This window comes from Culex pipiens, chromosome 2 (genome assembly GCF_016801865.2).
Source record: "Culex pipiens pallens isolate TS chromosome 2, TS_CPP_V2, whole genome shotgun sequence".
Classification (NCBI taxonomy): domain Eukaryota; kingdom Metazoa; phylum Arthropoda; class Insecta; order Diptera; family Culicidae; genus Culex; species Culex pipiens.
Window position 1 is genome coordinate 96,918,519 of NC_068938.1, and position 16,988 is coordinate 96,935,506.

Here is a 16,988-nt window from a genome sequence, read left to right on the forward strand (position 1 = left end):
GTCAGTATCTGAAACATTCATAGTTATAAGGAAAATCCAAATCTCTATACAAGCACAAAAGAAACAAAATTGTAACATGCTATCTCGAAAAATAAAAATTGAATTGAATCGGAATTGAAATTATTGTCTATTTATGAATGAGCTCAAACCAGTTTGGTTTGCTCTGGAAAAAAATATTTGCCATGAAAAATATTATATTATTGTTTATTATATTCTCTCAAACTGGTCACAGGGACAAATTTAAATGCAATTTTATGGTTTTGGAGCATGGATTCTTCGCTCACTGTCCAAACACTGTGAAAAATAATACCTTCTTCTAAACAAAAAAAAAATATTTATTTAAGAAATTTATAAATATTGAAAAAAATAAATATTATTGAATTTGTATGTTTTTGACAAGCAGTGAAGGAATCAAGTGATCCTCAAATTCTTTTTATGATATTCTGTGCAATTCTGTTGCAAAATAATAATGAGAACCAGGATCAGATCGCTTTTTTACGTTCCCAGAAAAAACGCGTTTTGATGTTAATGACGTCCGGTAAACAAAAACGCAATGTAAACAATAACAAACACGTTTTGTTTGGTTGACCATTCTGTGCATTGTCCTGTAGTTTGGTTGAATTTGGTTGCCGTCATAATTTAACAAAAACTGCAGTGTGAAGGGGGAGTTAGTGTCAAAACAAACAGAATTATGTTTGAAAACATTTCCAAAAAAGTTTCACTCGTTGTTTTCAATAAAACTGTGCAAAAATCCCTTGGACCATCGTTTATCTCCACAAATCAGAAGAAAAATCTCCAGGTTGGTTTGGAATTCGCAACAATTCTTGATTCGGCGAAAAGAATCGCTGATTCTAGGAAAACTGATCCCGAAACAGTGGATATTTTTACTAAACCAGAAGATTTTTTTTGTGGTTCGGTCCAGCGATGGAAGAATCTTCCTCAAAAGAAATCTTTTGACGCTCACACGAAAAAAAGAGTTCCCAAAATCGTGAACAAGCGTTCATGAAAATGGGAACCTCGAACAAAATGTTCAAATCCATGGTACGATTTTGAAAAACGTACCATGGAATTTGAACACTTTGTTCGTGGTTCCCATTCTCATAAACGCTTGCTCACGATTTTGGGAACTCTTTTTTCTCCGTGCATCAAGAGAAAAAATCGGAAGGGAACATGGCTCTCCTCTCTCGCGCACGAAAGATCGGTACAATGAAACACACAAAAACATCATCTGAATTATTCGACGGAACACCGATTTCACTACTACCCTTGCAGGTGAAACGTCAAAAAGTTACCTGGCAATTTTTGTAGATGACCAATGTTTGTAAACAAGGCGAAGTCAATTAATTTAAGTGATGCTTTCAATGAGATTCACAAAAAAATCTTTAACTGATTATTATTTCCGTAAAGTTCGGTAGCGATTTTATTTTGCGTGTTTCGCCTCCTCTCTCTTTCGCGCGTGAAGAAAGTCCATAGGTGAATAAAAGAGCTATTACACTACGGCAAACAAAGGAGCTATTACACTACTAACAAACAAACAAACTCGCACTTTTTGACAGTTTGCCAGGTTGCCTGCTTTGTTTGTTTGCCTGGATTTGTTTATATACACACGTCAGCCTGCATACATGTGGCCTTGTTTGCGAGTTTGGCTAACTGTCAAACACGAAAAAGTGCGAGTTTGTTCGTTTGTTTGTTAGTAGTGTAATAGCTCCTTGAGATTGTTGGGTCAAATTTGACCTGCTTCCAAAACAGTGAAAAAATGAGCTATTCCAGGTAATTTTGCTGCAGGCTGAAAAATTTGCTAGTTTTAGCAAACTTTATCGCGTTTTGGCGATCCTCTTTTCATTTTTCAGGCCGCTGAAATACAACTTTCTACAGATAAACCATCAATGGGGTTATATCGGTTTATAATAATTTGTGCCAGCCATATCGTGTTAAATTTCACATGACTTGTATAGTTTGGGTTTAAACTGTTAAACAATTGAACTAATTAACTAATGACTAATGAATTAATTAATTTTGAGCTACAGTTTTCAAAGTACTGAAACTATATTGAAATGAAGATGGTAATCTTTCGACTGAAATATATGAAAGACATTTTCAAAATATAATTTTCAAATATATTTTCACTTATTCAGGACATTGATTGCTAATGTACGCTACCCAGACAACAAGCGATCGTATCATGTGAAGTCAACGTGTACCTATTTGCATTGTACACAACAGAGAACGCTCCGAGGACATCCCGCAGATAGGCTATTTTGTCCACAAACCTTGTCGTATTCAATGACTGTGGTTTACCAGATGAATATTCTTGGATTTTAAAGAAAAGTTTTACTTTTGTTTTTTAAGTTTTGTCAAAAATTGAAAAATCATTCAGATTTATTGTTCCAATTTTATATCAAAATATTTAGGATATCAAATATTTTTTTGATCGAGCCTTACAAAATGCTCGGTAATATCAACTTATTGTAAAGAAATCTAGAGATATTGAAATTTTTTTTTTTTTCAAAAAGCTTCTCGAGGTCAAACTTATAGAAAACAGTTAGTATTGATGTCATGACAAATTCATTTTCTCATTACGAATAGTCTTGACTTTGTCTTTCGTTCTTCGCTAGGATTTCTCCAGTTCTTCGTTCCCCACATCGACGGCAGAGAGCAACTAAGGTAAAGACATCAATTTTCGGAATGTTGTTATTGTTGGTTTGTAAGAGAAAGGTTTTGTTTCGTTTTCATCACCGATGTTTCTATTTTTTCGAGTCAAAGTCTGTGTAATTGAGTTACTTGGTCATCAAACATGCCACGCTCGGGCGGCAACCCTGAGCGCTTGGTTTCGTCTGAAAGCTTCTTCATTGACGGAGAAAATGACGACGATGGCCTTGGAGCAGTGTCGTCCTTTCGTTTAATTCCCTCAAAGAGACAGCTGACAGGGTAGATGTCGCGTTGTTGTATTTAGTAAATTTTGTTTGAATTTTGAATACTTTTTCAGTTTTTGAATACATTTTTCATATTTGTTTATTTTCATTCAGATGCAGAATTCGATGCAGGCACAAACTGAGTTTGAAGTAAATTTTTGCAAACGCAATTTTTCTGAAAATTGAACTTTCAAAATCTATTTTTTATCACAAAAAGGCACTGACTTAAAAGACTACAATTTTTCTAAATTCTTTTCTTTTATTAATTTAAGCAAAACAATGTAAATGTGCCAATGAGAAGTTTTAAACAAGCAGTCTATTCTGCTCATATGAGCGAATTTCGGCCCATTTTCATTGTTTTGCTTGAATTGACATACTTGAAAAAAAGAATCAACATCAGAAAAAAATCGCGAAAACATAAAATCAGGTACCATTCCCTTTCACGTTTTCTTTTCTGTTTACCCTCGTTATCATTCCAGGACACCACACCGAGGAGATCCTCCCCCTAAATGGAGTGCTTTTAATTTGGGGCTAAATTACACCGAGTGACAACTTACCGACTGGGAATGGCTCGGAACGCTCCTCGGAGGGCATCGGCTGGATAGGCTCCACCAGCAGCAGCACCAGGACGAACGCCAAGATCAACAGTGACGAATGCATAATTAATTTCATTAAACCGCCGATTCATTTTCGGTTGACAATTGGAACATTGCTTCGCGGTTCGCCGTTTTGTTAGGTTTCGTTTTTGTGTGTGTACGTGGTTCTATCGTCGCACTTTACCCCGCGATTATTGAGCTTGGTTTCAGTTTCATTCAGCGTCGTTCATTCATTCATTCATTTTGTAGGGCGGTTCTTATGAATTATTTATTCTGGCACTGGCACTGTTACTACACGCAAATTCAGAGCTTTACCAAAGTGTCAATTTTTATCTCACTCGATTGGTGCTTTTGTGCGGAATGTTTTATGCTCTGGAAATGTGATGAATTTTAAATGTTTTTGTGGAGCGATGCTTCACTTCTCTGTGGTATAGACTGACACAACTGTCAATACTGCAATGATTATTTCATCGTGTTTGAAACTGAACGGCGCGAGGTGGCATGTGACGTTTGTTATCTATGCGTTCGAGGCGAGTGAGGCTTATCTCGTGGTGCGTGATTGGTGTTGGTAAGAATATGTTAGTGTGTGAAACAAATCACGGTTATTTGAAGTTTGATCAGCCTAACTGAATTGATGGAGGCTTTTAAAAAATATTTGAACATCGATAAAAATATAATGTCGTTGCCATCGATAATATCCCAAATATATAAATAATATTTACCATACAATGGTCTGCGTGAATTTATAAATATAAATTGTTAGTGAAATATGTTGTACAAATATTTTTTGTCATTCACAAAAATAGTTTCATTCCATTTTTTATCAGCATTTTTTTGTAGGAATTAGAAATATTGCTTAAAGTTCATCTTTTCCACGGTGCTATGCACAACAATGTTTATAAAGATAAAAATATTTTATTAATTACCCCAATGCAGGAAAAGCTTAGATAGACTTTTTTGAGATGATCGTACGATGATCGCGATCGTACTCAAATGTTAGTTCTTGCAACAAGTTACAAAATAGTAGTTTATGCAATAAGGTGCAAAAAGAATATTTTTTTAGCACGAGTCGTACATTTATGCAACGAAGCTCTGCCGAATTAGATATGGACGACGAGTGCCGAAAAAAATGAAATTTTGCACCGAGTTTCATACAACATGTTTTTTTTTACAATTCTGAGAATTCAGTTTGACTAGGTTTTCAAGTGCAATAAATGTATTTGTTTTTCATGAGTATAGTCCAGGGGTGCTCAAAGTTTCTGGAGGCCGGGCCAAATTTGAAGCTCAAATGAGTTTGCGAACCAAATTCATCAAAAGATTATGTAAACAATACGTTATTTCATTCAAAAGTTATTAAAAAAATACGTTATTTTAATTTAAAAGACTTAACAATCATCTATCAGTTGATGTTTTTTGAAGTTTCTGTTATTTTTTGATCATTTTCGTTAATTAAAATAAAAACACAAAATGATAGTTTTCTGTCGGTATTGTTGATTTTATTGTTTTAAGCAATTGAAGAAAATTGTTTTTTTGTTTTCATTAAAATCTTAAAGTTATTTTCAAATTTCGAAAATGGTGACATGTAATATGAACAATTCGATCTCACTAGGTTTTTTTTGCCAAATTTTCCCTAGTTTTTGTTTAATTGCATTTGAAGAGCCTTCTGTTACCAAGCGGTTATTGAAAAGGAATTAGTTTCAAGGAACACCAAATCTCTATGAACCAGTCATTCACACAAGTTGTAAAATTGTTATTTCGTGAAATAAAATGAATTGAATTGAAAAAAATGAACAATTTATGCTACGGTACTATTTTATCTTTGAATTAGGTGTAACTAAAGAAAACTCGTTGAGAACCAGAATTTCAACAATTTATTGGAGTCTGCGATTGACAGAGCAGCGAGTCAGACGTGCGTCCCTCCAACACCGAATAAGTGCTTAAAAGTGCAAAAAATGCCTCATGGCAAGAAAAAGAGGCGGTCCTCGCCAGCAGGATCAGCAGATTTGAAGACGCTAAAGAATGCCGAAGCGCTACCTGCAAAGCCAGGCAGTTTGATCAAGGACGCTCAAAATTTGTCTGGAAACCAGTTCGCTACCCTCCCTGTGGACGTGAGCGAGAAGGAAGAATTTGAACGACGGGAAAAGTTGCCACCCATTTTTGTGAAAACATCGTCATCGGATTCGGTGCGAAAGTGGCTGACCGGGTTTATCAAATCTGGTGCTTTACGAGCTTCCATTCGCTTGTGTGCTGATAGACTCAAAATTCTGCTATCAACCAGAAAGGATTACAACTATGTCCGGGATTTCCTGAACAACACCAAGATTGAATACTACAGCCATGACGATCCAGGTAAACGCCCCATGAAACAGGTCCTCCGAGGCCTGTACGACATGGATGTGAGTGTGCTGAAAGAAGAGCTCAAAACTCTTAAGTTGAACGTGATCGAAGTCTTCAAGATGACGAGACACAACAAGGACATCAAGTATCGTGATCAACTGTACCTGGTTCATCTCGAGAAAGGATCGACAACGCCGTCTGAGCTGAAAGCAGTTCGGGCAATTTTCAACATCATCGTGACTTGGCAACGTTATCGTTCAGTGCACCGTGACGTGACACAGTGTTCGAACTGCTTGCAGTTTGGGCATGGTGGAAGGAACTGTTCCATCAATAGTCGTGGTGCAACCTGCGGAGGTGAGCACAAAACTCAAGCTTGCGAAACAATCAACCCAAGTAGCACACTTTGTTCACTAAAAGAATTCCGAACTGATTGTTAAACTCATTTAGTATGTTTTCCAAACTTCCCCGCGAACTCTATTACGACGGTTTTAGCGCACGTTTCTCTGTTGTTGAACATGTTAAAGTACGGCTTGTTTTTTTATATGTTCTAGTAATAATCTTGGAACGTCTTGCCAGACTCGTATACAACAAGCTTCAAATTACTAAAATTCATCATGACTGACAACTAATCAAAATTTAGTCATCAAAACATTAGTTGAACACTTCGTTTGAACTTCTCACGATGTATTGGGTAAATGTTATGAAAACATGATAAGAACGCTATTAAAACATGTTAAGAATATTCTGTTCAGTCATGTTTAATAACTGATGATAGCAAAACCCCAAAAAAATTCTTGATGAACAAGTCGAAAATGTTGAAACGAATATTTTTGTGATGCCATGTTCTTATATAAATATTATCGCTGTTGAGAAAACAGCACAACAACAAAGTTAAAAATCGCTGTAAAAAAAATATTAACAATTTTGAAATTTTTATTTGCCATATTTTTTTTATTTATGTATTCTAGAAGCAATTTATTAGGAATAATTATTGGAATATTTTTTTGTTAATTTCATTGCCTTTGACGAGATTCGATCCTAGACTCCCCGCTGCTGCTACATTGCTTGATGAGATTCCGGCGCGCTAGTGCATGTACCTATGAAGAGAAGATACTGAGGCTCGGCTAAAAGCTTTATTTAAACTTCACATTCTTATGAAAAACATTTACTCGCTCTACTCTCTCAATAAGTTCGACAAAAGTTTTGAAAACTTATAAAACGTATAAATTGAAACAATGTTCACTTCTCAACCCTCAAAATAATCCAAAGTCATGCCAGTTGTTCGAAAAACACCACTACGACTGAGATGTAACATCATTCCCACATCCCCTATTGTGAACGTTTGGAATGAGTGCAAACAAACAAGCTTTGAACTTCACTAAAACATCCCTCCAATCTATCTGAAGCGATTGGATTGAACTAGAAGGGGTGCCAATATTTGTTTTTTTTTCTTTTGAGTGGTTGAAGTCGTATGTTTTTATAAGCGATGGAAAATGTATGGTAAATTCAATTCAAAATAAAACAGACAATTTTAAATAATGCAAACAAATGTTAACAATCACAGTTGAACTTCTCCAAACGTTAGAAAAATCCTATGAATTATTGTTAAAACTTCAATTGTATTCTTAATAAATTGCTCTGGCCACACTGCCGTGTTTGACGCGTGAAAGATTCGCATCCGAAGCTTTGTTAGTTCTGTTTTGATGTTTGTGTCGTGAAGTGCACCATGTTTTCCGTCGCGCAAACCCGGAAATCCAAAAATTCCAAGCCGGAATTGATGGCCGTTCCGTCGTCGTGGGTTGGGGACAAATGTGCAATCTCGTCCATTTCATGGATTTTGACCAGTATTGGCCAAAATGCAGACGTCGAACTTTTACTGATGGGTACGCCGTCAATGTTTACAATCAAAGATATTTTCGTAATACTTTGATTTTTGCTGAACATCAGTACTTTGGTGAGCACTTTTTGCAACCCGTAATGCCAGTATTCTCCTCCCATTTTGTCGTCGTGTGTAATTTGTACTTTGGCTGGAGTTTTTACTAACGTCCGAGCATCAGCCGGAAGTACATTATCGGGAATATTGGTCTTCAGAATAGTTAATAGTGAATTAACAGCCGTGTGCTTAACTTGATGAGTAATAGCCCACGTTTTCAAATGATCCCGGAACTCTTACATGGAGCTTTTACTGTCCCCGTTAGAACCCGCTGGATCCTCCTCGGCACTTTGTGTTGTTCCATCGTGTCCTTTCGAAGCCTCGACTACATCCATGAACGAGGTGATTGCTGGTTCCATTTGGGAAAGGTTTGCTATTTCCTGTTGCCACCCATTTGCTTGATTCCATCGGGTTCGGATTTATTTGGGGAACCTGCTTCGCAGCTTCCACTATCATGGCCTTTTTCTTAACACGGAATGAACCATTTCGCTTAATACGACGCCAAATTTCGTTTTTAATAAGCTTTTTCGGAAATTTTGGCATTTTAAAATACACTTAGCGAAACCTTGTGACAGCTAAACTTCTGCACTAACCATTTTCAACAAACACAATTTGTGGTTCAAGCTATACAAACATGTTTCTCAAATATTACATTCTCTTGTTTTGCAAACTACACATAAACAACTTGTTTACGAGAAATTCAAGCCGAAGCCACATGTCAAATCCATGATGTTATCATGTTAAGCAAACAGAAATGAAACATCATGTCTGCAAATGTCATTTAGCTTTTCGAGTTCTACAATCATGTTTCATTTAAGTCAGAATAAACTTCATAATGAACTATTCGTAATCCGTTGCTACACTTGTCATTTGTGTTACACAACAATGTTGAACAATGGTTTTTAAATCAAAATGTGAACAATTGATCATTTTTGATGACACTTGTTCAATAACTAACGTGTTAAAACGCTTATGCAGCAGTTGTTCAACAAAAAAATAAAAAGCGTTGTTTTGCTTGCTACTTGGGAACGAGAACATCGAGGCAAAATGCTTCAATTGCGGTGGTGACCATTCGACCAAGAATCGAAGCTGCCCAAAACGTGCTGATTTTGTCAAAATTCGGCAGCAAGCGACGACGAGGCACCAACCAAATAAGAATTGTCCTGATTGGTTGAGTAATGCCAGAGAACCAGCGAGTTGAAGTTACCGTTCCACTTTTTTTGGGAGGCTTGGGCGTCCGTGTAAGTTGGACATGCGTTGGGCGTTCCAGTGTTAAAATACAGTTTGTAGTTTACTCGTTCTAGTGGTTTTGAATATTTCAATGAATTTATTTTTTTAGTTTTAAGTTAGAATTAGTTTTTAAAGTGATTTTTTTCTTTTTTTTTATCCAAATGTATTCCATTCAATGCAATAATGTAAAACAATTTGAAGTAAATAAAATAAATGTAATCAGTTAATAATAAAACGAAAAATACAACAAAGATGAAGAGCATTAAGCCATACCACTTAAAATGTAAATGAAATGTAATAATTATAAGAAAGTTCAAAAAAGACATATTTAATTTCAAAATTTCAAACAATTTATTGAGAAAAATGTTAGAATCTGTTAAGTTGATTTGCAATCATTATTTTCAAAAATTGTAAGATTCGACGGAGTTCGAATCCTGAGGAAGGTTTGTTTTAGGTGCAAAGTAAGTTTTAGGGTCAGTTCATAAATAGTGTCATTCAGACTTTCAAATTATTATAAACACTTGTATTTTTTGCAATTATTACAGATTTCTTCCTAAGTCAAATTGATTTTTTAATAACATATTTGTGTCGTAAAATGGGGATCAAAGTATTAATAAATCAATAGTTTTTTAACAATAAATAAAAAATAAAAGCAGAAACTTGCAAAAATGTACATAAAAAAAATAAATTAAACCTTAATTTTGAAAAAAAAACTATAAAATCACTTTGTAAGTGGTCAACGAGCCATTTTACATGATCATTCAAAAAAGGCCCAACAATATTTTAAATAGGTTTATTCCCACATATAACTTCAAAGCAAAAATACTCTAAAAAACCATGACGTATCAGTGACGTTGTCCAATGATATTTTGATGTTGGGGTATTGTTTTGATACGGTTTTGAATGAAAATTAAGTAGAAGCTAGGAACAATTTTTAATCATTTTTTAAGTTGGCTGAAAATGTATAATTTGAACACTATCCTGGAAATTTATCTGATCACCTAATCTGGATTACATTTACAGGATTGAATTTATGATATAAAGTCCAGACTCGATTACCCGAAGCCTCGATTATCCGAAGTTTCGATTATCCGAAGTTCGATTATCCGAAGGTTTGTATGGGACTTCGGATAATCGAATCACGAACAAAATTTTTTTTTCCTATTTTTCATTTTCTTGTTTTTAACATAAAATTGAGTTCTGCGACCCCATTTTAGTCAAATTTAAGTTGTTGATTGCATTTTAAAAATTGAGATGCACTTTTCCAATATTGCATCACCGCCATTTTGGCCGCCATCTTGGATTTAAAAATTCTAAATAATTTTAGCGTAGTTTAGGGGTCAAACCTATGTTCAACAATCAAAAATTAGACAACGAAATTTTTTTTTTCGTGATTCGATTATCCGAAGTTTTGATTATCCGTACATATATTTGCACTGGTATGGTTTATATTTAATTAATTAGAAAGGTGAAGGTTCGTTCAATATCTGTGACCAACGGTTACAATGTCTTAATATTGTTGAAAATTGTGTAAGTTGCGATACCACATTGTTTAAATAATAACAGGAATGTATTTCGGGACTAAAAGATACGACTTGATACATAAAGCATTTTTGTCATTGTAATTTGGCCATGTAAAATCAAAATATTGCATTCTCGTGTAATTCAACTCTCTTCGCTTAATTTTGAAGTATTCTTAAAACGTTTTCCCAACAGTAACTCAAACCTCCAACACTACACTTTTCACTTTAAAATAGCACCCAACCGGATCGATACGAGCCTATTAAAGTCAAACATTTCTCACGCCACCCGCGGTTGGCTTTCGATCAGAAACTTTTCCAATACTAGAATACGTAAGCAGCGATAAATCGAAAATGCAGCACCACTTTTCCCTTCTGACGTTTACGCCACGTCACCAAATGCACGTGCAAAGCGTGTCGGTTCGGTCCAAGTTCGACGCAAAGTGGTAAATAATAAATAAGTCAATGTCGGTGTTGACTTTTCAGGTGGTTCCCGCTCTCGGTTCGCCGGTTCTTGGCCACCACTAGCATGACTCGATTTTCGCGGAAAATTGTTCCTCTAGCTGGGTGTGTGTGTGTGTAAGTACGAACACATTCATGCAAATATCGCACACGCTAACGGACACGTGGACACATTTTATCGTTTGCTGCAAATTCCACCGCGCAAACAATGATTTTTAATTAATACACACGTTTTAATTTTCCACCCTATCCCCTCCGCCTTACGGTAAAGGGAGGCAGCAATAACAAAATACCGTCGGTCAACATTCCCTCGTTCATCAGGCCGTCGAGGGACCTGTCCTCATGATCGCGTGAAAACGCCCCCTTCGTGGCCCTGAGGGCAGATTATTACTAATAACCACCACGCTGCCGGTCACCGTTTGTTTGTTGCAAAAACATCAGCACGCCACGCAACCATCATCAAAACCAAATGAAAACTGTGATTTTCCGCGCGTTTTTCACGAAGGGTGGTTCCGCAAGGATTCTCGATGCGTTTGTAGATTTTTTTTGAAATGTCAAATGGAAACAATAGTTACATATAATTCAAAAACACCGTGCTTATTTGAGTGACAAGAAAAAATGAAAATTTTGGAAAATCTTAAGAGGTACCCCCTGGCTTGATTCTTTAGGTAAAAATAAGTACATAACTGTGCCTATTTTGAGCCAAGTCGGTTAAGGTTTTAGGGTCGTTATTGATCGTTGAAGTTGAAGTTTGTATGGGAAAAATCGCAAAAATGTATGAAGAAAAGCAAAAACTTCATAATTCCACAAAAAAGTGGATTTAAATGTATCGTATTTTTGTGAGATTCTTATGTAAAATTTTTTGAGAAATAATTTTGTGGAGGGCCGCAAAACTATCCGAGTTAACCCAGACGAGTTATTAGAGATTTAAAGAAGACGTTTGTGTATGGAAAGATTTTTTTTCAACAACTTTGACGATCGCAAGATTTTGCTAAAAATTTGTTATTTAGGTTTTTTTAACTGATTGATAAAATTGATTGTTTGAGTTTTGAATAAAATGAATAATATATATTCATTCTTCACTAGAAACGTTTTCTCACCAGTGTTGCGAAAGAACATTAAAAGTAAGCATATTTGAAGTATAATGATAATATTTAGTTCGAAGCTCTCCAGATAATGTTTGCGTAAAGCCAATTCACAGTCTGATTTTACAAAATTTATTGTTTAAAGTTTTTTGTTTCAAAGCAATTCTCTACGAAATCGACTGAATTCGACCATTTTTATTTTTTTGTATTTTTGATTTGGCTCAAACTTTGTGGGGGCCCTATGACTAAAAAGCATTTTTAAGAATTTGGTTCACTAATACAAGTTTGCATACAATTTTGGAACAACAATTGTACGTAAATATTCAAAAATCTGTAAGAAAGAAAAAAGGTTCAGGGAAAAATGCTGATTTGGTATTTAACTTTTTTTTCACAAAAAATCAATATCACAAAATCTTTTTTTTTAACAAAATTTATTAAAAATCTGTAAAGTTAATTAAAAATCATACTTTTTTCCATAAAATGAAAAATAAAAATTTTTGATAATTAGTTTTTGTGAAAAAAAGTTAAAAGCAATTCCAGCTCAAATCACCCTCTCCGATTTCAATGAAACTTTGTAGACATGTTATCCTAGGCCTATATAAGCCATTTTTGTGTATATGGAGCCAATTGCACTCGAAAATGGCATTTGAGAAGGGCGTAATTTTTTTAGATATTTTTGTATTCTGTTATTTAAAAATGACTGTATCTCGAAGTCGTTGCATCGTACCAAAAAGTGGTCCAAGACAAACTGGTAGGAAATTGGACGGGCTTTCTGAAAAAAATACACTGAAAGAAAAATACACGCCACTTCTATGGGATTTTTAAATTTTTATGTTTAAAAGTTAAATATTAAGGTGAAGTCACGAAAAATAAAAAAATCATTTACTAAACCTGTTTTTTTGAAAAGTGTTCTAAACGTCAAAATTTTCAAAAACCGGTAGTGAGAATCGATTCTCTAGACAATTTTACCTAAAATTCTCAATATTGACCATTGTCCTAAATCCAATTCTGCGAAGTTACAGCGGTTTAAAAAAAAATGTCGAAAAAACAGCTTTTTTGGTGGTTTTTGGCATTTTCTATATGACAGACTTGATTTTTCAGTCTCAAATATATTTTTACCGGACAGCTCGTCCAATTTCCCATAAAATTGCCTTTGACAGCTTTTCAATTTGACTTGTTTTAATATTTACGTAAGATGATTTACTAGCCAGATTTCTACCACACTGAAAAAAATATTCTGTTTTCAGTTATGAGCTATGTTATTAAGCTTATATCTGTAAGCCCATGCATTCAATTTAAAAGCTGTCAAAGACAAACTTATGGGAAATCGGACGAGCTTTCCGTTAAAAATATTTTTGAGACTGAAAAATCAAGTCTGTCACATAGAAAATGCCAAAAAACACCAAAAAAGCTGTTTTTTCGACATTTTTATTTTTAAAACCGCTGTAATTTCGCAAAATTTTGAACGAAAAAAAATCGTGACTTCACCTTAAAATTTAACTTTTAAACATAAAAATTGAAAAATCCCATAGAAGTGGCATGTATTTTTCTTTCAGTGTATTTTTTTTCAGAAAGCCCGTCCAATTTCCTACAAGTTTGTCTTTGACCACTTTTTGGTACGATGCAACGGCTTCGAGATACAGTCATTTTTAAATTACAGAATACAAAAATATCTAAAAAATTTACGCCCTTCTCAAATGTCATTTTCGAGTGCAATTGGCTCCATATACACAAAAATGGCTTATATAGGCCAAGGATAACATCTCTACAAAGTTTCATTGAAATCGGAGAGGGTCGGTTACAAAAGTACCAGAAAAAATCCTGATTTGAGCTGGAATTGCTCTAAATTAAAAAATCATTTTCGTGTTCCATTTTTTTCTGATAAGTCCTCATCAATCCCAACAACTTGCCGAAGACACCAAATCGGTCAGAAAATTCCTTCAATAGTTACAGATTTTCGATAATTGTATGGAATGAACCAATGATACAAAATGGCTTTTTCGGTCATAGGGTTCTTCCCCATAAAGTTTGAAAAAAAAAAAAATATAAATAAATCAATTTCCGGTTTTAGTGGGTGGGGGCAATTAAAATGATAGAATAAATCTTTTGCTCTAATTGTAGATTGGACCTCAGCTTAAATGAAAAAGCTACTCTAGCACTCAAATAGATCAAAAATCACTTCGCACAACCACCCTGCACGTCCGTCGGTCGAGGCCTCACGCAGAGTCACGTTTAATTACACACCGGTTTTCCACTGATTTTCTTCCGGTGGAAACTATTTCCACAACAAACTGTCGTAAAAGCACGTCGCTGCCACGATACTATTCCTCGCTGCAGAAGTGATACTGAAAAATTTATTCAGTAACCCTTTTTTAAATGTTGAATTTCACTTGCAGAACCTTCTTTTTAAACGTGAAGCTTAAACATCTACGCAACTATTAAATCCTTACTCGCCACGTCTCGCCAAAGAACAAACTTCCTCCCGACTTTCAACGCTTTTCCACCGCGGAAAACTCACGTCCGAACCGAGTCACTGCTCTCCGATGACTGGCGGCTGGCGGAAAAATCAGCTGCTAAATACTACTGTTTTCAAGCGGGAACTTCACTTCACTTCGGGAAATTCCGGAAAATCGGTTTGTAAACAAACGTGTTCATCGCGTGACTAGCCCGAAGTGGGCGACAAAAAGTGCGCATGACCGTTGGAAAATCAGCAAGAAAAGGCGGGAAAACTCAACAAGGAATCAGGTGTTTGCAGATCCGATGAATCACAACAAACCAACGTGGACGTGGTCGGATGAATGAAGGTCAGTTTGTTTAGAATGCGGAAACAGAGGTAAACACAGTTCTGAATGACCGGTACAAATTATGGCACACTGCACTGGAGTAGTGCTCTGTGGGAAATGGAGTGGGAGCCTGAATGGGAGATGAGATAACCTTGATGTCATTTTCCATTTAAACGTTGTTTGTCTTGAGATAGAGGTGGTTTGTGCTGCATGGTTGCATGTTTGTTTTGCCAAGTATTTAGAAACGAAAGTGGAAACTTGTTTTAAACTTAAACATAATACCGTGAACCGGGGTGACATTGAGATGATTTCTATTTATTTTTCAAATAATATTTGAATTTACATTACTTGTCTCAAGGAGTCCTGGAAATTTCTGAAAAGTTGGCATTTTATGTCCCCTAAAACATATAAAAAAAATAAAAATAGTGTTTTTTTACCATTTTTTTTACCGTGTATAATTTTTTCAGTGTAGTCCCTATCCATACCTACAACTTTGCCGGAAACGAATTTTCATATATCATTTTTGTATGGACAGCTGCCAAATTTGTATGGAAATTTATATGGACAAACTAATGATGCAAAATGGCTTCTTTGGGCATACCGAAGGCACCAAAAAAGTTTCAGCCTGATTAAAAATTACAAAAATTAAAATTCAAAAAAAAGATCGATTTAGTAGAGAACTGCTCAGCTATTGAAAAACGTGTCTTTATCGCATGCTCAACAATTGAAAGGACCGTACCGCCAAAGTTGCCACTTAGGACAAAGTTTCACGAAAATCGAAGAGAGATCGGGGCAACTGCTGTGTGAGTTGACGGAGAATAACCCAGTTTCAAACATATTTTTTGCAATTCCGTCGTGAAACTACTTACTTTTCCTGTCATTCTTGAACGACAAAATAGCCTACTTTTCTGTACCAAAAATAACAGAATCGAATAGCAACACTTTTCAAAATAAATGCTGAAAAGTTCTACTTTTCAGCACTCAAATGGGTGCTGAAAAGTTGAACTTTTCAGCACTTGTTTCGAAAAGTAACACATTTCAACATTTTTTTTTATTTAAACGATTTATTGACAAAATACATGAAAATTTGACATAAAATTTCACTCAGTGTGTGTTTTTTGGAATTACAAAAAATGTTGTATGGAACTCGTTGCAAAACTTGATTTTTTCAGCACTCTTCGTATTTATCCAACTCGGTGAACCTCGTTGGATAAATGTACGACTCGTGCTGAAAAAATCCTTTTTTTGCAACTTGTTGCATAAACTACTATTTCGAGGATCATTTTATAGAATTTATTTAGTTTATTCACATCAATTTTACCAGAGTTCAATTAAAATATTTTTAACAAAAAATATGGTGGAACATCTGTACCAATTCTAATCTAATCTAATCTAATCAGACCCTAGCGCAGCCAATCTTTCGAAGGGATCCTGGAGAGTGCCTTAGGTTAGATGACGCCTAGCACTCTTCTTGTCATTTATTAACATTTGTAGTGCGCCATAGCATTAGAATGCATTGAAACATCACAAGCGTTAAAGCGGCCAGGCCTACTGCGTAAAGCCGTATCGCAGAGATGACTCGTAATTGGGTTGAGTTTGAGCAATGAGTGTTCGAACAACAACACAATTCTGAATCGACAGGGGAGGAAGAAGCGTGGGGACACACCACCATACGCTCCGAGATTTTGGTTGTATTCGTTGGGAGCACCATGCTAAGAAGGTTTGGTACTCCGGGACCCTCTGGGATGGGACATTGTATTTCCACGAATGCCCTGGACTCTATTTGCCGTGGTTATAGCGCCACAACTCGCTCGGTGGAACATCTGTACCAATTCACATAAAAACTTAAAAAAATCATGACATTAAGAAGTTAGATCTTTTTTAAGACAATTCTAGCCAATCACAATCTTAATCCATCGTTCAATTTTCATCTTCTTAAATTCGTTGATGAACATTTGATCAATCATTTTGACACACATCACTTTAACATCAGTTAAACATATTTTGAATTCCGAATGTCAATTTCAAAATCTCAAACCGCAATCTCGCTAATGCTCCACCGATTAAGCATAATGTTATCTTCAACATTTTTAAGAATGGGGAGGGGGAAAATGAGGGAGATCCTTTTGA

At 35.4% G+C, this 16,988-nt stretch overlaps 1 protein-coding gene across 5 annotated transcripts in view; it reads right to left on the minus strand.

Annotated features, from left to right (window-relative positions):
* LOC120416606 (beta-1,3-glucosyltransferase) overlaps positions 1–14,624 on the minus strand; it is a 75,456-nt gene extending 60,832 nt beyond the window's left edge. The window contains exons 1-3 of one of the 5 annotated variants that reach the window (XM_039578404.2): positions 14,526–14,587; positions 14,320–14,420; positions 3,470–3,880 (exon numbers count right to left, since the gene is read on the minus strand). In XM_039578404.2, coding sequence (XP_039434338.1) covers positions 3,470–3,584 — 115 coding nt within the window. In that variant the 5' untranslated portion in view covers positions 3,585–3,880; positions 14,320–14,420; positions 14,526–14,587. Of the gene's footprint in view, positions 1–3,469; positions 3,962–14,319; positions 14,421–14,511 lie in introns of all 5 variants that reach the window. The other 4 variants (XM_039578402.2, XM_052707938.1, XM_039578400.2 and 1 more) reach the window with 4 other exon arrangements.
* Between the last annotated feature and the right edge of the window lie 2,364 nt (positions 14,625–16,988).